The sequence below is a fragment of the Ascaphus truei genome, chromosome 2 (assembly GCF_040206685.1).
Source record: "Ascaphus truei isolate aAscTru1 chromosome 2, aAscTru1.hap1, whole genome shotgun sequence".
In the NCBI taxonomy this organism is placed as follows: domain Eukaryota; kingdom Metazoa; phylum Chordata; class Amphibia; order Anura; family Ascaphidae; genus Ascaphus; species Ascaphus truei.
Window position 1 is genome coordinate 473,709,353 of NC_134484.1, and position 23,861 is coordinate 473,733,213.

Consider the following 23,861-nt stretch of genomic DNA (forward strand, 5'->3'; position numbering starts at 1 on the left):
TCTGCTGTCTTTACTGAAACCTCACAATACTTATATCCTTAGACAAAGTGTAGGGGATCGAGTGCACGGTCAATAGAAGTCTTTCTCTGTTCATTCATAAAGGGAAATATAAACTAAGGCTTATTATAAAACAATTGTAGCCGAGACCCCCCTCTTAAATCCGTTGCGGGCGGGGAAGCTGCCGGCTAGTGTATCGGAGCTGCCGGAGCCCCGAGCGATCAGGGAGTGCTGCGGAGCAAGCGGCGGCCTTTGTTGTTTTTACGCATGCGCAGACAAGGCGTGGCACATGCGCAGTCAGTGTGGCGGCCATATTGTTTTCCGCACATGCGCAGAAGAGGCAGTGCGCATGCGCAATAGTCGGGCGTTGTGGCAGCCATGTTCATGGCTCCACAGACACAGCAATGCAGGGCTACATGTCCCAGCATCCCTAGGGGCTGAGGCAGGGAGAGACTTTGGTGCGCAAAAGACTCCCGCGAGGTCACTCGGAACAGAGGAGGCAGTGTCCAGGGAGCAGTGCTCCCCTGGACTAGGCCTACAGTTGCCCCGCAGGCCCCAGTTAGGCCCTGAGCACTTTACAGCTTGTGGTGCTACAGGGATGGCCCCCAGATAGAGACGCTTCCACTTAGATCACCACAGATAGATTAGTGCACCGGTGACAGGACGCCATGCGGGGATCAGCAGCATGCGGTCTGGGACCAGACAAGCCATTGAAAGACTTTATGGGAGATAATCCAGCTGGAGTTCCCTCAAGAGGCTGATACCATCGGAAAGGAGAAGAGGGATTCGGTAGACCTCGCTTCCTGACATCACAGTGCGGTCCTGTGGATCCATCCATCTCCAGATTGTCCTGGTCTGGCCTGAGACAAGGAAAGGTATCCACGTGCACCAATGACCTTACACTGGGGGTAGCGCTACTTCACACACTTTGGGTGGGGATTGCTCTGTGGACACCGGGCGGTTAGGTGCCCAGGGCACTTTGGTACTTTGCGGGAACCCCATCTGGGTGTGACTAGTGTGTTGGGTCATTGTATTATGGGGAGGTTGGTTATAGTGTTGTTATTATTAATGCTTGCGAATAAACTGTTATACTACACCTGTGTGGTGTGTATTACTATTATTGTATTGGTTCCTGTGAGGGGTTATCCTGCAGAGCTAGGATCACTCCCAGGTGGAGGCACTGCACCAAGGAGAATGATAGCTGACCCCAGGCTCCCAGCGGCGGAAGCTTAGGCTAAGGCCCGCTCCCAGAGTCAGCGCGCCCGCGCTGCAGACAGGCGATGCGCTGACATACACAGACCGCGATATGCGGTCTGTAGAGAGCGGGAGCCGGAGCGGGAGGTGGGCGGGAGTGGGAGGCTTGACAGGGAGGGGGGGCGTGGCTTGAGCGGAGGGACCCGCTACTCTCCCCCCCCTCCCTCCACGGACTCGGGCTGGAGCTGCTGATGGTAAGCAACACACACACACACAGGCACTCACGCACTCATACACACACACACACACACACACACACACACACACACACACACACAGACACACACAGACAGACAGAGGCAGTCACTCACGCACTCATACACACAGACACACACAGACAGAGGCAGGCACTCATGCACTCATACACACACACACACACACACACAGACAGAGGCAGGCACTCACGCACTCATACACACACACACAGACAGACAGAGGCAGGCACTCACGCACTCATACACACACACACACACACACACACAGACAGAGGCAGGCACTCACGCACTCATACACACACACACACAGACAGACAGAGGCAGGCACTCACGCACTCATACACACACACACACAGACAGAGGCAGGCACTCACGCACTCATACACACACACACACACACAGACAGGCACGCATGCTGCTTTCACTCCACACTCCTCCCCGCTCCCCGAAGCCTCCCCTCCCCATTGGCTCACAGCCACACCACGTGACGCGTCAACGCTAGGGATCACCATTTTCTTGTGTCTCATAGTGGCTGACGCGCCACAGCGTGTAGTGCACTGTGCCGCCAGGGGGGACCGGGACCGGCTCGGTGGGGATTCCCCTGCTGGTGGGGAACTCGCGTGTGGCCGCCCGCGCCAATGAGCGCAGTGGGACCGAGGCCTTAGGCCTTCTGTGAGCTACAGGTAAAGGCAGCACACGTAGTTCCTTTAGACACGGGGAAATGGGGCTACACAGTTGAGAACAATAGTAATCTATATGTGTAGCCAGGTCCCCTCCGGTTCCCAGAATTATTTCTGAACTCCCCTTACCTCCGCTGTCTGACGGGAGGTTGCGGGGAAGTGGTACTGGCGATGGGATCGACGGGAGCTCTGGCAGGTCTCTCCGGTGGGCGCCGCCATTTTGGCAGTGCACGCGCAGTTGCGGTATGCTCGCGCATGAGCAGGTGAGGAGTCGCCATAGAGCATGCGCACCAGAGTGAGCGGCGGCCATTACAAGTAGCACTTGAGCAGTTGAGGGTCAGAACAGTTGCGGCGGCCATTAATGTTCGCACATGCGCCGGAGAGCTGGCGCACGCGGCCCCAATAACAAAGAGGTTCAGAGGGGACTTCAAGACCCAGCAGCCACTAGGGCTGGTATCCACCTGATGCCAGGGAGCCAATCACTGGGCCAGATCTCCTGCAAGGATACATTTCGCGCGCTGGCACCTGGAAGCCAGTTGGAGCTGGGACACAGGGGAGGGTGTGTATGTGCAGGGAGGCAAGTAGCCCCTGCACTAGGCCAAGTATTCCCCTTAGGCCCCAGCTAGTCCCAACTCACCCTCAGTTTGTGGTTGCTACAGGGACTCCCCTTAGGATAGGGACAGGGTCCTATAGCACCAGCATAAGTGAGGGCCACAGCTAGGAAGAGTGAATATCCTGGACACTGTTGCTGAAGGTGAATTATCCTCTGTAGTAGCAGAGATAAGAGACTTTCCAAAGGTGGATCACTCCATCGTAGAAGCGGATCATGATGTGGGATCATCCTTCTGGAGCTCATCTGCACATCCAGGTGTGGACAATGTAGCAATGGGTAGTGAAGCAATGTAGGTGAGAAAGGGTGAAGTGCAAGCATGGCATGGGGCAGGTTAAGGGTTCCAGAGAGAGAGAGAGAGAGAGAGGAAGGGTTAAGAGTCCCAGTGGGGGGAAGAGAGGAAAGGGTTATGGGTCCCAAGGGGGAAGGGAGGAAGGGGTTAAGGGTTCCTGGGGGAAGAGAGGAAGAGTCAAGTGCCCTGGGGGAGAGAGTAAAGAGTTAAGTGCCATGGGGGGCAGGGGAGAGAGAGAGGAAGGGTTTTAGTGCCCATGAAGGGGAGTTAGGAAGGTTTTCAAGGTCCATTAGGGTGGAAAGAAAGGAAGGGGTTAAGTGCTATAGAGGGAGGGGGGGTGAAGGGGTTAACAAAAGGAAAGTGAGGACTTTCTACAGTACCTTTCACACCAGCCGCTGCCCTCACATGCTCTCTCTCCCCATGCTGCTTGAAACTCCAGCTCCCTCTGTGTCAGCATTTAGAAGCAGGGAGTGACAAGGAGGAGTCGGGAGAGAGAGGCAGAGACAGCACAGCGGCAGCTTCAAAGCTGCTCTCACTGCACCGGCATCCCAAAATATCGCGATAACAGGTAATCTCCCATATTGGAACACCGGGAAATTATGTTGTGATATAACGGTATATCGCCCAATCGTAGGACATAGTAGATGGTGCTGCACACCAAACTCACCTGAATAAACTAGACACCCCTACAACACAGTATGCCACTTTGTACTACAATTTAATATCACACATCATTTAAAAATACTCCATGAACTAGATTGGCTATCCCTTGAGTCCAAACACAAAATATTTTTTTTCCTTTCTTGCCTTCAAATACTTTCTGGGCAAGCTATCCAGCTATCTAAAAACCCCTACCACACACAGCTCTTATCACCAGAGATCTGACTCCAAAAAACTGTCCTAAGGTTCAACAAGGAATGCAGTCGCTCCTTTTTCTGTTACCGTGCATCGCACGTCTTGAACAACCTACCAGAGACTCTCAAAACCACCTCCAGCATAAGTAATTTCAGACTTCAGCTGTCGCACATTTTCATCTCGTCTGTTAATGTTACATACACCAATAATCATTACCTCCAACTGTCCATTAGATGTCTTTAAATTGAATGTATAAATCTCTGTTCATTTAATGTAACAATGTATTGTCACTATAACTCTGTGCCCAGGACATACTTGAAAACAAGGAGGTAACTCTCAATGTATTATTTCCTGGTCATTTTATTTATAAATAAATTTCACATTTGACTCCTTCACATTCTAAATGTAGCTAAAAATCTGTCGTTTTTTCCTCCGTAACATTGTAAAGATACACCTTGTCCTCTGTCCCTCTACTTAAATCCAGCCTCACTTTCTGACCCACGTGGCTGGAATGTCCTTCCCCCTCAATATCCAACCGTCATCCTCTCTCTCCAACTTTAAGACATATCTTAAAACAGACCTCTTTAACAAAGCATATAGGTAGCTCTTCTGGCTCATACTATACATCCCATATACACCGACCTTGTCCAGTTACCAGAACACCCTTCAACAGACTCTAAATTCTTCCTACTTACCACTTAGATTGTAAGCTCTTTAGGGCAGAGACTTTTTGTCCTATTGCTACTTTTCTGTATGTAGAGCTTTTCCCCATTATCTGTTATATTATTATGCCACATGTATTACTGCTGTGAAGCGCTATGAACCTGGATGGCGCAATATAAAGATATACTTACAACAATAATAATCTCTACATAACCTTAGACAAGTCATGTGTGTATTTTTTCCTTTAGAACGTGTAGCTTGTAATTTTATCCATGCTTTCTTGCTGTTTTCCCTAATATTGTAGAAATTTCAGTCCATTTTTTAAACAAATTGAATAAAGACAAGTGAGGATGTAAGGGTACTTACCACCACCAGGAAATGAATCCATCATGTAAAGCAGGAGGGAGGGAGGGCTCTTCTTCTGATATTGGTAAAATATAATACTTCTAGTAATGTGTTGTCCACCCTTCTAGCACAAAATAGCTTTTTCCCTGTGCCTGCAAGCAGCACATGACATTGCCCCTTTAATTGTTATGCTATGCAGGACATTGTCCCTTTAACAGTTATGTTCATGAATGGACATGTGACTGGGATCAACCAGTGAGAGCGTGAAACATTGATTTTATTTATAAAATGTTTTACCAGATAGTATTACATTGACAGGTACCTCTCACTTTCAAGTATGTCAAGTATGTCTGGGAGACAGCCATTTTGTGAGGGTCAGAGCTGGAGAGAGTTTGGAGTGTGAGGGTGCTTGCAAAAGTACTCTGCAAGTGCCTGACAGATCCATGGAGTGAGGAGACTGGTGGAGTTGCTGGCCAGTATAAAAGCACAGTGACCCACCTCAGTGAGTACTGCCCAGCCCAGAGGAAAATAATCAGGAGTCAGACAGCCCACGAGGAAAGACCCAAAGTGAAAGAGATTCCTTTGCACTGGAACAAAGGTTATGTTATCACCGTAATTATAAGCACAGGGCGGCATCTAGTATTTGCTGAATCAAGAGCTCAAACAAAAGTCTTATTGTGTAAACACCCTGTCTGATCAACAGGGTATGCGAACTCAGTTGCAGTGTGTAATATATCAAATCAGAAGCCCAGTACTAGTAATCTTGGGTAGGATTATAGCCACTGTGTGATTGTGTGTGTATCCCTGTTCAAAATTATAAATATAAAAATATAAATGGTGTCCTATGTGTTGTGTCTAAATTACTCCTGGCTCCTACTCTGTGTACCACTCACTATGAGTTAAACCCCAAGTTATAAGACTCAGGCCCCCACCTCAGTAACAGGTTCTGTAGTCAGAGATGAAGTAAAGAGGGGTTGCACCATTGTGTGTTATAGTATAATACTATGTCACCTGTATTACTGCTGTGAAGCGCTATGTACATGGATGGCGCTTTATGAAGATATACTTACAAGAATAATATTCTCAATATAACCTTATATAAGTCATGTATTTTTTCCATTAGAACATGTACAGTAGCTTGTCATTTTATCCATGCTTTCATGCTGTTTTCCCTAATTTGTAGAAATGTCAGTCCATTTGTTAAACAAATTGAATAAAGACAAGTTAGGGTGTAAGGGTACTTACCACCAACAGGAAATTGATCTATTTCTCTCTTTATTTTGATCAGATTATCCTCAGTGTCGGTCTCCTCTTTCTCTGAATTAATCTCTAACCTCTCCAGCACAACCACTGGGAAACCTGGCAATAAAAAAAGGAAAATACATCATGTAACGCTGGATGGAGGGAGGGCTCTTCTTCTGATATTGGTATAATATACTAACACCTCTTGTAAAGAAATATGTTACTCTCAACCTTCTGGCACAAAGTGACTGTGGCCATGGTGGGTTTAATCAGGCCATTAATAAAGGTATTATGCCCGGCTGATTAACCCCAACAAGCATTGGGAGTGAAGGGGTTAAAAGTATATGCATGACACTGATGTATTTGCCCCTATGCCAGCCTTCTTATCCCCAGATTGCAGCCTGCTCCCTGGCTGCGGTAATAGAATTGCATACAAACTGTGCTATAAGATTTTCAGACACAAGAGGGCGTTGTGAGCGCTGAAGCCAGCGCTGATTGATGAAGCGTAGCTGTATACGGGAGGTCTGCTTTGTAGAATAGGTATCCATTTTCAAGCACTCGACCTCGTAACCGCGAAGTCAATTGGATAAGTGGCTTGTGGTTAGATTTGAAGTTGTTCTCCGATAGAATGTATCCGTACCTTGTTAGCTCACGTAACTTGAAAGGCGGAAAGTCTATTGCCATGGGAAGTCGGTCAATTGACGTGAGAATTAGGTGAACTTGGTATCCCACAAGAAAGCCTTTCAATTAAGCGGGCTAACTCGCGAACGGAGACATCTAGCACCCTGATTTTTGGGGTGCAAGTCCAAATACAGAAACCAAGTACACACACATAAAAATTACAGTTGTGGTACACCCAGAACATATTGTTTTCATAAAGTGTAAAATACTGTAAGTTTAAAATGTACAGGCAGGAACAGTTTTTTCTGTAAGCCCGGGAAAAATCCTTTGGCATGTAAATATGCTAAGGGTGAATGAGCTGAGGGTATTTTCCTTCCTGCATTTCAAAGAGACCCCGCTAAGTTGGAGACTCGGAGTCTAGAGAAGTGCAGGGATGAAAAGCCTCAGAGATCCAAAGTGTGAAAATGGCCGGGATGTTGCTGTGTGCCAGATCCCGATACTCAGCATGAGCCATTCACACCTTGGGGCCAAACCCCAGACAAAGGGTCGCCAGATAAGCGGTATATACCAGGTATGCTAAACCGCATGGGTGTCAAGTGGACACATGCGCTTTGCAAACCGGAAAGCCTATTTTGCCCGTTTTGCAAACTCCGGGCAAATCAGGGATTGGTGGGTTAAATGTTCCCACAGAGGGGATTGGGTATACATATAAGAGATAGGATTGTGAACCCTATAACCATGCCTGCCGAGCTATCCCCGGTGTGATTCAGGATGTGATTCATGACATAATCAAGCTTTGCACAGAATTCTGTTGGATTACAGCGGTAGCGGCTCCAGGATGCAATGGGTTAACAACATCGTAACAAAGGATTTACCCCAAATTCCGGAATTCGTTAGCCCTGGTGACTCCTGAACGAATTCTAACGAACAAGAACAAAATTCCTTCATTTGGCAGAGTTATTAGACGGACTTTAAATCAGAGACTGCATTTCTTGCGCTTTCTTGCAAAGGACATTTTATTTTGTTTCCCCATCCCAGTAAGTGTTATATTAAGGGGCTTATGCAGAGAGGATAGAGAAGGGAAATAGCGCCATCTTTTGGCGAAAATACGTACCAGAGAAGCTTGTCCTGCAGAGAACATGGAGAGATTCATAAAATTCGCCACAGCAGGTTTCTTTACTTTAAAAATTGCCAAACACGTGGCGAGATTGGTAAATTCGCCATGTTAAAATAGGGTGGTATGCAGGTAGCATAGATGCACTGCAACTCGCCATTATGCCCTATATTATAGCAAGTTCAATCTAGCCAGAAAAACTTGGCAATTTTGAATCTCATCAGAAAAATGAGGTAACGCAGCTTTCAGCATACGACCATAACTTGCTCCAATTCTGTGGCTATTTTCCTGCCGTTTTCACATTAAATAATGTTCCTCTCTGCATAAGCCCCTAAGTGTATATTCTGAGGCTGTCGTGTGTTTGTCTATCAAGGAAATAAATGACAATTTATTTTGCCCTCCTTTTTGTGTTCAATCAAGAATCCCAAAAATATAAAAAAGTGTTGATAAGTACTGGTCCACCGTGAAAGTGACTAAAATAGCTGAAGACATATTATATCTTACCTGCTAGTGGTTCTATAAGAAAAAAACAGGATTAGTTTAGGTGTTTAACTCACATAACGTCAAAATAACCAGATAATCCCTCCTTGCAGATTTCAAAGCCACCAAAATATCTCCCGTACTCACGTAACAAGCGTGGATCCATGCTGGTAGTGGGCAGTGCTCCTCTGGAAGTGCAGAGATACTGTAGGAGGTTCCTTGATTTATATTTTTGGGATGCCAGCTGTGCCTGTATAAACAAGAAACAGAAGAAAGGTCATGTGTATGATCTGTTTTTATTGAACAAACTAGCTGAGAGACCCGGCGTTGCCCGGGATGTAAATGCGTAATAGGTGGTATTATTTATAAATCATGGAACAATAGGTGACTGTTTGTTGTAAAGGTTGGATAATAATATTGAAAAGAAAGATGGAAGAAAATGTAATACGATGTTGTATAAAAATGGTTTATTGTAAACACACCAGAGTACAATGTATATTTTGGTGCCATAAGTGATGTAAAAATGTGAGGCGTGTGTCCTGCTAGGGTGTGAGGCGGCGGGTGGCACATGGGTTGTGAGTGCTGTCTGTGAGTGGGGGTCCTGCTAGGGTGTGAGGCGGCGGGTGGCGCGTGGGTTGTGAGTGCGGTCTGTGAGTGTGGGTCCTGCTAGGGTGTGAGGCGGCGGGTGGCGCGTGGGTTGTGAGTGCTGTCTGTGAGTGGGGGTCCTGCTAGGGTGTGAGGCGGTGGGTCAGTGATGTCGGTGCGTAGGGGCGGGAGGCAGCAGGTGTGTGTGGCGGCAGGTATGTGTCGAGTGTGGCGGGTGTCTGTTGAGTGCGTGCAGCGGCTGTGAGGCGGTGGGTGAAAGGCAGAGGCGGCCGGAGTAAGGGCGGGTGAAAGGCAGAGGCGGGGGTGGGGAGGCGGTAAGGCGGGCAGGAAGGCGAAGGGCGGCGGGAAGGGGAAGAGGGGGTGGTGGAGGGGGGCAAGGGGTGGTGGAGGGGGGCAAGGGGTGGAGGAGGGGGGCAAGGGGTGGAGGAGGGGGGAAGGGTTAGAGGGGAGGGGGGAAGGGTTAGAGGAGGGGGGGAAGGGTTAGAGGAGGGGGGGGGAGGGTTAGAGGAGGGGGGGAAGGGGTGGAAGTGTGGGAGGGTGTGGGAGGGGAAAGGGGTGGAGGGGAAAAAGGGGTGGAGGGGAGGGGGGGTGGAGGAGAGGGGGAAGGGGAGCGGAGGGGGGGGGAAGGGGAGCAGGGGGGGAAAGGGGAGAAGTGGTGGGAAGGGGGAGGAGGGGGGAGGTGGTGGGAAGGGGGAGAAGGGGGGAGGTGGTGGGAAGGGGGAGGAGGGGGGATGTGGTGGGAAGGGGGGGGGATGTGGTGGGAAGGGGGAGGAGGGGGAAGGTGGTGGGAAGGGGGAGGGGGGGATGTGGTGGGAAGGGGGAGGAGGGGGAAGGGTGAGGAGGGGGGAGGTGGTGTGAAGGGGAGGAGGGGGGAGGTGGTGGGAAGGGGGGGAGGTGGTGGGAAGGGGGAGGAGGGGTGAGGTGGTGGGAAGGGGGAGGAGGGGGTGGTGTGGGAAGGGGGAGGTGGTGGGAAGGGGAAGGCGGTGGGAAGGTGGTGGGAAGGGGGGTGGGAGGCGGAGGAAGGGGAGGGGGGAGGCGGTGGGAAGGGGGAGGGGGGAGGCGGTGGGAAGGGGGGGGTGGGAGGCGGTGGGAAGGGAGGGGGGAGGCGGTGGGAAGGGGGGGGTGGGAGGCGGTGGGAAGGGGAGGGGGGGAGGCGGTGGGAAGGGTGGGGGGGAGGCGGTGGGAAGGGTGGGGGTGGGAGGCGGTGGGAAGGGGGGGTGGGAGGCGGTGGGAAGGGGGGGTGGGAGGCGGTGGGAAGGGGGGGAGGCGGTGGGAAGGGGGGCGAGGCGGTGGGAAGGGGGGGAGGCAGTGGGAAGGGGGGGGAGGCGGTGGGAAGGGGGGGGAGGCGGTGGGAAGGGGGGGGAGGCGGTGGGAAGGGGGGGAGGCGGTGGGAAGGGGGGGGAGGGGGTGGGAAGGGGGGGGAGGCGGTGGAAGGGGGGGAGGCGGTGGGAAGGGGGGGAGGCGGTGGGAAGGGGGGGGAGGCGGTGGGAAGGGGTGGGGGGAGGCGGTGGGAAGGGATGGGGGAGGCGGTGGGAAGGGATGGGGGGAGGCGGTGGGAAGGGGGGCTGGGAAGGGGGGGTGGGAGGCGGTGGGAAGGGGGGGGAGGCGGTGGGAAGGGGGTGGGGAGGCGGTGGGAAGGGGGGAGGGAGGCGGTGGGAAGGGGGGGGAGGCGGTGGGAAGGGGGGGGAGGCAGTGGGAAGGGGGGGGAGCGGTGGGAAGGGGGGGGGGAGGCGGTGTGAAGGGGGGGAGGCGGTGGAAGGGGGGGAGGCGGTGGGAAGGGGGGGAGGCGGTGGGAAGGTAGAGGGGAGGTGGTGGAAGGTGGAGGGGAGGCGGTGGGAAGCTGGAGGGGAGGCGGTGGGAAGCTGGAGGGGAGGCGGTGGGAAGGTGGGGGGGAGGCGGTGGGAAGGTGGGGGGGGTGGGGGGGGTGGGGGGGAGTCGAAGGGGGGGGGTGGAGGGGAGGTGAAGGGGGGGGTGGAGGGGAGGTGAAGGGGGGGAGGTGAATGGGGGGTGAAGAGGGGGGGGGTGGAGGGGAGGTGGAGAGGGGGGGGGGGTTGAGGGGAGGTGAAGGGAGGAGAAGTGGAGTGAGGGGAGGTGAAAGGGGGTGAGGGGAGGTGAACGGGGGTGAGGGGAGGGTGAGGGGAGGTGAAGGCCGCTCACTCACCCGTCCGGCAGGTCCCACGTGGATCTGAGGCGGGAGGCAGCGTGTTGTGGCCGCTCCCCCGCTGTGTCCCGGGCGCTCGCTCGCTCCCCCGCTGACTGTAGCGGCGCCGGGGAGGGGTATCGGGGAGACACTGGAGGGGAGGGGGGGTGGAGGGGAGGTGAAGGGGGGTATGGAGGGGAGGTGAAGGGGGGGTGGAGGGGGGTGGAAGGGAGGTGAAGGCCGCTCACTCACCCATCCGGCAGGTCCCACGTGGATCTGAGGCGGGAGGCAGCGTGTTGTGGCCGCTCCCCCGCTGTGTCCCGGGCGCCGCCATCTTGGGTACTCGGCGCCGCGAGGCAGCCTGCCTGGCCACTGGCTGTTCCCCCGCCGGGGAAGGGGTGAGTTGTAGCGCCGGGGAGGGCGGGGCATGTATATGTGTGGGGGGGGAGGTGGGAGATATAGAGGGGGGGTCTCGCACGGCCGCTGACACTGGGCGGGGGGGGCGCTGAAGGGGTAATAATAGTGTGTGTGTGTGTCCCGCTGACTGTAGCGGCGCCGGGGGAGGGGGCGGGGTGAAAGCACGGGAGACACGGGGAGAGGAGGAGGTGCGCGCAGGTGCTGCTAACACTGTGAGCCCCGCTAATGTATGTAACAGTGTGTGTGTGTGTGTGTGTGTGTGTGTGTGTGTGTGTGTGTGTGTGTGTGTGTGTGTGTGTGTGTGTGTGTGTGTGTGGGGACACAGGCCATGCAGACAAACATACAATCATTTCAGAAATATATAGTAGATATACAGAATTTAGTATAACCTTTCAAACCTAAAATTTCTTACAGCAGAAGACTGCATACTACATATGGGCCTTTATCTTCAATAAATCTGGTGCTGTTTTCTCCAGTCCAGAGACTTTGCTAAACAACCTCTATACCCTCTCAGGTCCAGCAGTTCTGCTCCATACTGACACTGTCTCTCTTATTTATTTGATACGGTGAGAAGTGGGTAATGCAGAGGAAACATTGCAGTAACTTCCCCTCACCTGACCCCACGTCTCACCACATTAAATAGGGGGGTTTGATCCCTCCCACCCTGATCTGCTAATTATTTTCTTCCATATCAGTCACTTTCATTCAGCCTCTTTGCACCTGGCAGAAATATCCTTCAATACCACAGAACAGTATGATATATTTATAAATGTTTTCCAGCACATTTTATTTAGCCAAAGAAATGCTCCTCTGGAGAAGTAAGAACCAATCATTGCAACTTGATGTGACTTATAAGGAATCCCTGGGGAAACCCCATTTCTCTGCATATTTATAAAGAACCAAATCACACCCATAATAACACACAGCACGTAGAGGTCATGTGTCCTCTGTATGAACCTGCCCCAAGATTGTATAAACGTCCGTAATGACCTCTATCACCCAGACTGTGATCCACACCATGACCTCTGTATTAACCCCAAACTCACCATAGCAAACTACACACCTTCTACAATTCAATATGCCACTTTGTCCTCCAATGTAACTAAAACACACAACTGCGAAATGCTCAAAGAACTAGATTGGCCATCACTTGAGACTAGGCGCAAATGTCATCTCTCCTGTCTTGCCTTTAAATACTTTCTGGGAGAGCTACCCGTCTATCTGAACAAGCTCCTCACCCCTACCACATATCTGAGATCTGACTCCAAGGGACTTTTCATGCTCCAAAGGTTCAACAAAGTATCCAGCCGCTTCTCCTCTTACCGTGCACTTCACAACTGGAACAACTTACCAGAGACTGTCCCAGCCGCCACCAGTCTAAGTTCTTTCAAAACTAAAGCTGTCTCACATTTTAATGAGTTCGGTAACTGTTACATACACCTATAACTTATTTTCTTTAACTGCAATCTCTTCATATTTCATGTATAACCCTGTTTACTTAATGTACCCATGTCTTAGTAACCATGTATGTGTCATCATAACTCTGTGCCAAGAACATACTTGAAAATGAGAGTTAACTCTCAATGTATTACTTCCGGGTAAAACATTTTATAAATAAATAAACAGTGATATCTTTATATGATGTATGTATTGTGATGGAGTCACGGTCCTTGTGGACTAGAGAGCTGGTGGAGGGTGTAGATTCCAGTGTGCAGAATGTTAAATTCCTCTGTGGGAGCTTGCTGTACCTGGAACTAATTAAGCCAGTACTCCTAAATGAAGGTTTAAAAGGCAGGAAATGCCCTGCACAGATGAGCTAGTTTTCCCCCAGGAAGGTATAGAGGCTTCTCCCAACCAGAAGGGACCTTGGTTGTTCTGGACCCTAGGACTGCAGGAAACAGGCCTGTGGGGTTCAGCTGGGACTCCCACCGACGATAAAGATTGCTACGGGCTGGACACATGCTGCTCCCCAGAACTGGCATTTTGGGTTTGCTGAAGGAGCTACACGGAGACCCAGGGAAGGAATCCCCTGCAACGCCAGATAAGAACTTTATATATCTTTCTTTTGCATAAAGACTGTTATATTTGACTCACCACTTGGACGTCACCAGGGATGGAAGCCTAAAGAGGGAGCGCCTGGGACCCTCACAAGAATAGTAATAATAATACAAGTTTCCACAAGTTTTCTCAGCTTGTGGTTGCTGCAGAGACCGGCCCATAGTATAGGGACACGGCCCCCTGTAGTAACATAGTAAGTGAACTACACAGACAACAGACACAGGACCCATGCAACTAGAGGTGGATGGCTCCGCAGTTTACAGTACTGGGTCCGTAGATTCCTTCCCTCTCAAGATCAAGCCAGCGCGCCCGGGCGTGGACACACCTGGCAGGTGCCTTTCACTTAGTGCACTAACACACTATACAGAGACGGCGCTGATCACGCCTAAGGGGTTTTACTTGTGGACACTTGGGAGGTAGAGTGCCCGAGGGCCTCATATGGTACTGTGGGGACCGTGGACAGAGTGGGGAATATTGGTTGGGCCGTGCGAGGTGTGTCGGCAGTTGTATTATTAGTAACCATATTAGAGTGTTAAGAGATATGTTGACAGTAAAGATTATTGTTCTTTTATTTTGAGTGTGTGTTTGTATGCCTATGTAACACTCTTTCCTGCTGATATAGAAAGGCTATTAATGCTGTATATACCTGCTGGCTCAGCAAGATCTGGGCCTCCGTTAACTGGGAGCCTGGGGCAACAATAAGTAATTGGCAGCGCCTCCACTTGCCCAGGATCCCCGCCGAGTGAGATTCCCCTGGACAAGAACAATAACAACAACCCACAAGTATATGTAACCGCTTACTATCTTAATATCTAAAATTGAATTTTGTATGGTTGGTGCTTGATGTGGTGAATCTGATTGGTCCTCAGCCTCTGGCCAATCAGATTGGTGGCTCTATGACGTCACCCAACTGCCACTCTCCTCTTCTCCTCAGCCGCAGCTCACATTTCCCCTCACCCAACTGACACACACACACACACACACACTCTCCTCTACACCCAGCTCACCTCTCCGCCGGCTCCCCCCACCCCTCCCCCATCACCCCCCCATCTCACTTCCCCCCATGGAATCCACCAGGCTCACCCGAGCCCAGGCCAGCAGCAGCATGCGGGTAGTGTCGTCGCCGACACAGCTCCGCGCAGGGAGGGGGGGTTTGGGAATGGGGGGGTAACCGCCACCACCTCCAGCCGCCTCTCCCTCACCACACCACATCTAGCACCAACCTTACAAAATTAAATTTTATATATTAAGATACACACCTATTTCTATACATATATTTATACTCTTTAGAACACAGTCTTCCCAATACTGAAGAGGTTAAGCGCCGTGGGACAGGCAGTGCGCTGGGCAGCCCCCGGAAGGACCCCCTTCCTCCTGCAGCTACCCCCGGTAAGATGACGGCGCCTAGCGGACAGTTTGATGATTCTCCACCCTCAGGTAACAATTAGAGTGGCAGTGTGTTGATTAGTAATCGATCTGTTGATTAGTACTTAGTGTAAACAATCAGGCAGTTAACTTTAGATCGCGGTGCTTAGGTTCAATCATCCGGCTGCCCTTCATGACCTATTAACCTAGCCGATGGAGTCTGCATTTTCAGATCAGATCCAAAATACCACATATATACATATATTAATAAGTTCCATTCTGGTGGGCTCAGTGGGTCGAAATTTGCCAGTTCTTAATGCCTACAGTGACTCCACATATTGGCCAAATATCAACTCTCTGCGACCTCCAGAACTGGAGATACAGAAATGCACTTTAAAATTTTAAAATACAGGATTATAATGAAACATGGGAACAGGGGAACATACATTTTCATGACATGACAAGGTGTAAACCACCTTCCTGGACCACAGTCCAGTTAACCCCTTGCCTCCCTGGTGAAGTCAGGGGGTAGCCATATAGGGTGCAACCCCTTTAATACTGGGCCAACCCCCTCTCCCTCTACACACACTGACTGACTGACTGACACGCTCACTGACTGACTGACAGACACGCTCACTGACTGACTGACTGACACACTGACTGACTGACTGACTGACACACTGACTGACTGACTGACTGATACGCTCACTGACTGACTGACACGCTCACTGACTGACTGACACGCTCACTGACTGACTGACACGCTCACTGACTGACTGACACGCTCACTGACTGACTGACACGCTCACTGACTGACTGACACGCTCACTGACTGACTGACACACACTTCCCCCCTCAGTCAGCTCAGCTGCCAAACACGTGGGGGGGCGCGGAGCTGTGAACAGGGGGGGAACGGAGCTGTGAACGGGGGGGGGGAATCTGAGCTGTGAACAGTGGGGAGAGGGGGGCGCAGCTCTGAACAGCTGTGAAGAGGGGGGGAAGGGAGTTGAGAGGGCAACGCCAGGTATATCAGCTAGTATATATATACACGTTGGGCATAATAACAGATATGACTGAGATAACGTTAGCAAGCAGACTCGTATATGGCAATTATAACATTAAATGACATATACACATGTAAGAATGATATAACTGTATACCAGTAGTTCAGAATGCACCCATTGTGCAAGTGTCCCTCTTCCACCACCGTGTGCACCCCACACCGTGTCCAATGTAATGGACCAGTCCCTTGGTCACTTAACCCCCAGTGTCCCCAAAGAACCCACCACCCAAGGCTGGATCAGCGCCTGCAGGTACCGGTGTTGGTGCACTTATTATCGGTAACTGTACTTCGCAAAGGATCCGCCGATCCAGCGTAGTCTCTCACGAGTCTTTACTTGCGTCCGGCAGCTGGATCCCAAACCACCGACCGCCCAGCAGCGCAGGAAGATACGGTGTCCCGGTCTGCGGATCTCAGTAAAGGGTATGCTGTCCCTGTCTGTGACTGTTACCCTGCAGTACCACAAGCTGGTGGTGACTCAGGGCCTGCACTGGGGCCTCAGGGGGAATTCCTGGCCTATGCAGGGGGTCACTGACCCCCTGCAACACACACCTCCTCTCCTAATGCTCCCACAGGACACACTAACTCCAACTGTCAGTTCTCTCTCCTGTCAGCCACAAGCTCCGCACCCTAACTGCCTTCACTCTCCCCCCCCCTCGCGCTAAACTGCCTTCCTCCTATCTGCCAATAGCAGCCGCCCCTATTTTCTAAGCCATGCGGCGTCATCCGGCCACCCTGCTCATGCGCGAAGTTCCTCTTGGGCCGGTGCCAACCCCAACATGGCCGCCGGGCTTCAATATCTACTGCGCATGCGCGACTGCTCTGCGTATGCGCAAGAATGACCAAAAAATGGTGGCGCCCCGCTAGGGGAGACGCCGGAACCTATACTGAGTCCGTCGCCTGTCTCATAGCTGCCAGCATCTATGCGCCCCCTCCCGCAGCCCGTCTTCGCGCTACCCTCGCCTACTTAACACTCATGCCTGCTCACACGCAGCGGAGGTAAGGGGAACAAGGGGCATGCCCAGAGGGGAACCCCGACTACATCTATCTTAATATATAAAATCGAATGGTTAGTGAGGTTAGTGCTATCTGCGGTGAATCTGATTGGTCCGTGGCCACCCGGACTCTCATTGGCCAAGAGGTACGCCCCACTGTGAGGTACGCCCCACTGTGACACACACACACCCTCCCATAGTCAGCCTCCCACACGACTCTCATTGGTCAAAAGGTACAGTGACATCACTGACACACACCTCCTTCACTCTCACACACTTGCAGTGACACCATACGGCCAGAACCTCTGAGGACTCCTTGGTAAATTGACATATCACACTGTCACCCCCACACTCACCCCTGTCTACACACACACACAATCACTGTCATCCCACAAGTCTGAGTCATGCTGTCACCTGAGTTGTCACCTGTCACCCGTGTACACACACACTCACACTGTCACCCCCACACTCACACTCAACCCTGTACACACACACAGTGTCATCCCACAACTCAGACTCACGCTGTCACCCCGTGTAACACACACACACACACACACACATCACACACATTCACACTCACCCCTGTCAAACAACAACTCACAATCATGTCACCCCTGTCTACACAGTCACTCACACTCACCTCTGTCATCCCACAACTCAGTAATGCTGTCACCCCTGTGTATACTGCTCTCTGTCATCACACAACTCAGTAATGCTGTCACCCCTGTGTATACACTGCTCTCACCACAGTGTACACACAGCTCTCTGTCAACACACAACTGAGTAATGCTGTCACCCCTGTATATACACTGCTCTCACCACAGTGTATACACTGCCATGGCCGCACATTACCTTAATTCTCCCTCCGCAACGGCCCGCCCATTACCTTAATTGTCCCTCCGCAACGGCCCGCACACATGCTATGCCGTGGATTTTTGTAATTAAATTATCCCGATGGCCGCCACGCTTCTCCATCACCACACATGACCGTCACAAAACTGACGCCCATTAACTTAATTCTCCCTCCGCACGCACATTACCTTAAACACTCATGATACGGCGTGGCACTCCCTGTGCACATGGCCGTGCACAAAAAATATACCGCCACTCTCCGCAACTGCATGGCTTACAAGCACATGGCCGCCGCACACATTACACCGGCCGCCCGTCACTTTAAATACATTGCCGCCTCTCTGCACATGCCCTTCCCCCTCGGCCGGCCGGCCACCCGGCCACACACACACACACACCTCTCCCCGCTCCAAATCACCTCTCCCCGCTCCAAATCACCGCTCCCCCTCCCCAAATCACCGCTCCCCCTCCCCAAATCACCGCTCCCCCTCCCCAGCGGCATCACCTATCCCCCTCCCCGCTGCAAATCACCTCTCCCCCTCCCCAGCGGCGCTCAAACTCACCTCTCCCCCTCCCCAGCGGCATCACCTCTCCCCCTCCCCAGCGGCGCTGAAACTCACCTCTCCCCCTCCCCAGCGGCATCACCTCTCACCCCTCCCCGCTCCAAATCACCTCGCTTCCCGCAGCTGCCACGCAGCGCGTAAAATGGCGGACCCCCTTCCTCCCTCGCGGCGCCGAGTCAGAAGATGGCGGCGCCCGGAAGTACAGGTAGGTGTCGCTCCCCCACCTCCGGCGCCAAACGGAACTGAGAAAGGGCGCATCAACTGAGACACGTGTGTGTGTGTGTGTGTGTGTGTGTGTGTGTGTGTGTGTGTGTGTGTGTGTCTGTGTCTGTGTCTGTGTCTGTGTCTGTGTCTGTGTCTGTGTCTGTGTCTGTGTCTGTGTCTGTGTCTCACTGTCCACTGCCCCCCCTCCTGTCCACTGCCCCCCCTCCTGTCCACTGCCCCCCCCTCCTGTCCACTGCCCCCCCCTCCTGTCCACTGCCCCCCCTCCTGTCCACTGCCCCCCCTCCTGTCCACTGCCCCCCCCTCCTGTCCACTGCCCCCCCCTCCTGTCCACTGCCCCCCCCTCCTGTCCACCGCGCCCCCCCCTCCTGTCCACCGCGCCCCCCCCTCCTGTCCACCGCGCCCCCCCCTCCTGTCCACCGCCCCCCCCCTCCTGTCCACCGCCCCCCCCCCTCCTGTCACCGCCCCCCCCTCCTGTCCACCGCCCCCCCCTCCTGTTCACCGCCCCCCCCTCCTGTTCACCGCCCCCCCCTCCTGTCCACCGCCCCCCCCCTCCTGTCCACCGTCCCCCCCCCCTCCTGTCCACCGCCCCCCCTCCTGTCCACCCCCCGTCCCTCCTGTCCATTACCCCCCCGTCCCTCCTGTCCACTGTCCGTCCTTCCTGTCCACTGTCCATCCCCCCCCCCTCCTGTCCACTGTCCCCCCATCCTGTCCACTGTCCCCCCCCTCCTGTCCACTGTCCGTCCCCCCCCTCCTGTCCACTGTTCGTCCCTCCCCTCTGGGGAACACGGAGGGAGAGAGAAGGGAGCGGGAAATTTTACTCACGGGCAACGCCAGGTCTCTCTCCCCCTCGCCGCTACAACTCACCTCTCTCCCTCCCCGCCGCCGCTCAACTGGAACAGATGGCGGCGCCCGGAAGGACCCCCTTCCTCCCTCGCGGCGCCCAGTGAGAAGATGGCGGCGCACGGAAGTACAGGTAGGTGTCGCGTGTGTCACTTCCCCACCCCCCCACTTCACCCCCCCCTACCCACCCCCCCCTCCACTTCCCAGAGCACTCTCTCTACGGCTCAACATCCCCAAGGAGCAGGAGGAGGGCGGCAGGGACTTAATGCTGCTAGGTGAGGAAATGCAGGGGGAGGAATCCATGCCTTTGAGGTGCCCCCCCCCCTGCCTTTGACGCCACCCTCCCCTCTCCCTTTGACGCCCCCCCCCTCCCTTTGACGCCCCCCCCCTCCCTTTGACGCCCCCCCCTGCCTTTGACGCCCCCCCCCTGCCTTTGACGCCCCCCCCCTGCCTTTGACGCCCCCCCCTGCCTCCGGCCAACGCCGGGTATACACACACACCTCTCCTCCCCCCCATCACACTCACCTCCCTCTCCGGCGCTGACTCCCCTCCCCGCCCCCCTCCCCCTGCCTTTCACGCCCCCCCTCCCTGCCTCCGGCCAACGCCGGGTATACACACACACCTCCTACACCCCCATCACACTCACCTCCCTCCCCGCCGCTCATTCACCTCCCTGGCGCTGACCCACCTCCCCTCCCAGCCGCTGACCCACCTCCCTCCCCGCCGCTGACTCACTTCCCCTCCCCTGACTCCCCTCCCTGGTGCTCCCCTCCCCGGCGCTCCACTCACATCACCTCCAACACACTGACTGACACACACACACGCTGACTGACGCACACACGCACACTAACTGACGCGCGCACACACACTGACTGACACACACACACTGACTGACACACACACACACTGACTGACACACACACACACTGACTGACACACACACACACTGACTGACACACACACACACTGACTGACACACACACTGGCTCACACACACACTGGCTCACACACACTGGCTCACACACACACTGGCTCACACACACACACACTAACTGACGTGCGCACACACACACACACTGACTGACACACACACTGACTGACACACACACCGACTGACACACACACCGACTGACGCACACACCGACTGACGCACACACCGACTGGCGCACACACCCTCCCCTGACTCCCCTCCCTGGTGCTCCCCTCCCCGGCGCTCCACTCACATCACCTCCAACACACTGACTGACACACACACACGCTGACTGACGCACACACGCACACTAACTGACGCGCGCACACACACTGACTGACACACACACACTGACTGACACACACACACACTGACTGACACACACACACACACTGACTGACACACACACACTGGCTCACACACACACTCACACTAACTGACGTGCGCACACACACACACACTGACTGACACACACACTGACTGACGCACACACCGACTGACGCACACACACCGACTGACGCACACACACCGACTGACGCACACACACCGACTGACGCACACACACCGACTGACGCACACACACACCGACTGACGCACACACACCGACTGACGCACACACACCGACTGACGCACACACACCGACTGACGCACACACACCGACTGACGCACACACACCGACTGACGCACACACACCGACTGACGCACACACACCGACTGACGCACACACACCGACTGACGCACACACACACACACACCGACTGACACACACACACACACACACACCGACTGACACACACACACCGACTGACACACACACACACCGACTGACACACACACCGACTGACACACACACCGACTGACACACACACCGACTGACACACACACACACACCCACACACCGACTGACACACACCCACACACCGACTGACACACACCCACACACCGACTGACACACACCCACACACCGACTGACACACACCCACACACCGACTGACACACACCCACACACCGACTGACACACACCCACACACCGACTGACACACACCCACACACCGACTGACACACACACCCACTGACACACACACCCACTGACACACACACACACACCGACTGACACACACACACACACACCGACTGACACACACACACACACCGACTGACACACACACACACACACACACCGACTCACACACACACACACCGACTGACACACACACACACACACCGACTGACACACACACACACCGACTGACACACACACCGACTGACACACACACACACACACACACCGACTGACACACACACACCAACTGACACACACACACACACACCGACTGACACACACACACACCGACTGACACACACACACACACACACCGACTGACACACACACACACACCGACTGACACACACACACACACACACACACACACACCGACTGACACACACACACACACACACCGACTGACACCCACACACCCACTGACACACACACACCGACTGACACACACACACACACACCGACTGACACACACACACACACACACCAACTGACACACACACACACACACACACCAACTGACACACACACACACACACACACCAACTGACACACACACACACACACACCGACTGACACACACACACACACACACACCGACTGACACACACACACACACCCACTGACACACACACACACACCCACTGACACACACACACACCGACTGACACACACACACACCCCCACACACACACACACTGACTGCCGCACGCGCACACAAACCCTGACTGACGCACACACTGACTGAGGCACACACACACGCACACACTGACTGTGTGTGCGTCAGTCAGTCTGTGTGTTTGTGTTTCTGCCTCAGACTCACTGACGCGCGCGCAAACACACAGTGACTGACGCACACACGCTACATGAAGCTGTAAAGGAGGGGGGGGGGACTGGATTGATGTGAATGGGGGACAAACAGAGAGAGGGGGAGGAGAGAGAGAGGAACGGGAACATTACATCACGGGCAACGCCGGGTCTCTCAGCTAGTATATGTATATATGTGGAGGCGCTGAGGAAGATTGTCCACCCCAGGCTCCCTGCAGCGGAGGCTCAGACCTCCTGTTAGCCACAGGTATTGCACCACATGTACACGTAGACACGTATCACACAGAGGGTGGGGATACATGTGCAACACATACAAATAAAAGAAACATAAATAGGGGTTAAGCAGATATATTATTACTATATTCTGATGATTACCTTGTTGCTGCTTGTGAGTGAGTCCTGCCGGCCTGTGATTACTCCCTGTATTCCTCCCTCACTGGTCCCAGTCCCCTGCTGCCCAGTACATTAGTGGCTATTTGCCCAGACTGCAGGTCTCAGGAGGCCGGGATGTGAGCAGCTAATGAATGTCTGAAGCTTCCTATTGTGCAGGAGAAGAGGACAGTCCCACTACCCTTATGGGGGTTACTGCCCCGTTTATCCTCTGCCCCTCCTTTATCAGCCCCTCAGCAGCTGCTCATTTCCCCTGCATGATAACACAGCCCTGTCTGTACCTGGGGAGGGGACGCCTCATATTTACTGGGATCTCACTTCCAAACCAGAGGACAGACCGGTTATTCCCTGCTAGCTGTGATCTGTGTGCTCACTCCTCCCCCTGCTAACTATGTCCTCCCCTCCCTCCTGTGCCCCCTCCCCCTGCTAGCTGTGCCCTCCCGTGTCCCCTCCCCCTGCTAGCTGTGTCCTCCCCTCCCTCCTGTGTCCCCTCTCCGCGCTAGCTGTGTCCTCCCCTCCCTCCTGTGTGTCCCCTCCCCCTGCTAGCTGTGTCCTCCCCTCCCTCCTGTGTGTCCCCTCCCCCTGCTAGCTGTGTCCTCCTCCTGCTAGCTGTGTCCTCCCCTCCCTCCTTTGCCCCCCCCCTGCTAGCTGTGTCCTCCCCCTGCTAGCTGTGTCCTCCCCTCCCTCATGTGTCCCCTCCCCCTGCTAGCTGTGTCCCCTCCCTCCTGTGTCCCCCCCCCCCCCTGCTTGCTGTGATGTTCTGCCTGTGCTCCCCCCCCCCTGCTTGCTGTGATGTTCTGCCTGTGCTCACACCTCCCCTGCTTGTTCTGTCCAGACACAATTTGCATTTACACAGACAGGAGTTGATACGTAACATTTATTATATACTCAAGGTGGTCAGTGGGTCAAAAAGTGTTTTATGAAATGATATTTCTCACCCAGTATCCAGACATTTCTCCAGTTGTTTGCAAGGAGATATAGCTAATTTTAATTTTTCCGGTTTGGAACATGTATCTCTGCATACTAGGGGAGGGGACAGACGCAATCTTCTCACGCTTAGGGGGATGTATTGGATTTTTGTTTTAGATGCACTCCATCCCAGGGGAATTAATGAAATACACGTG

The 23,861-nt window shown here is 53.6% G+C and overlaps 1 protein-coding gene across 1 annotated transcript in view; it reads right to left on the minus strand.

The window, feature by feature from the left end:
* Positions 1-23,129, minus strand: part of LOC142488296 (uncharacterized) — a 40,812-nt gene extending 17,683 nt beyond the window's left edge. Inside the window, exons 1-3 of the mRNA XM_075588668.1 lie at positions 22,723-23,129; positions 8,516-8,618; positions 6,157-6,270 (exon numbers count right to left, since the gene is read on the minus strand). Of these exons, the coding sequence (XP_075444783.1) occupies positions 6,157-6,270; positions 8,516-8,534 (133 nt within the window). The 5' untranslated portion in view covers positions 8,535-8,618; positions 22,723-23,129. The remainder of the gene's footprint in view (positions 1-6,156; positions 6,271-8,515; positions 8,619-22,722) is intronic.
* Between the last annotated feature and the right edge of the window lie 732 nt (positions 23,130-23,861).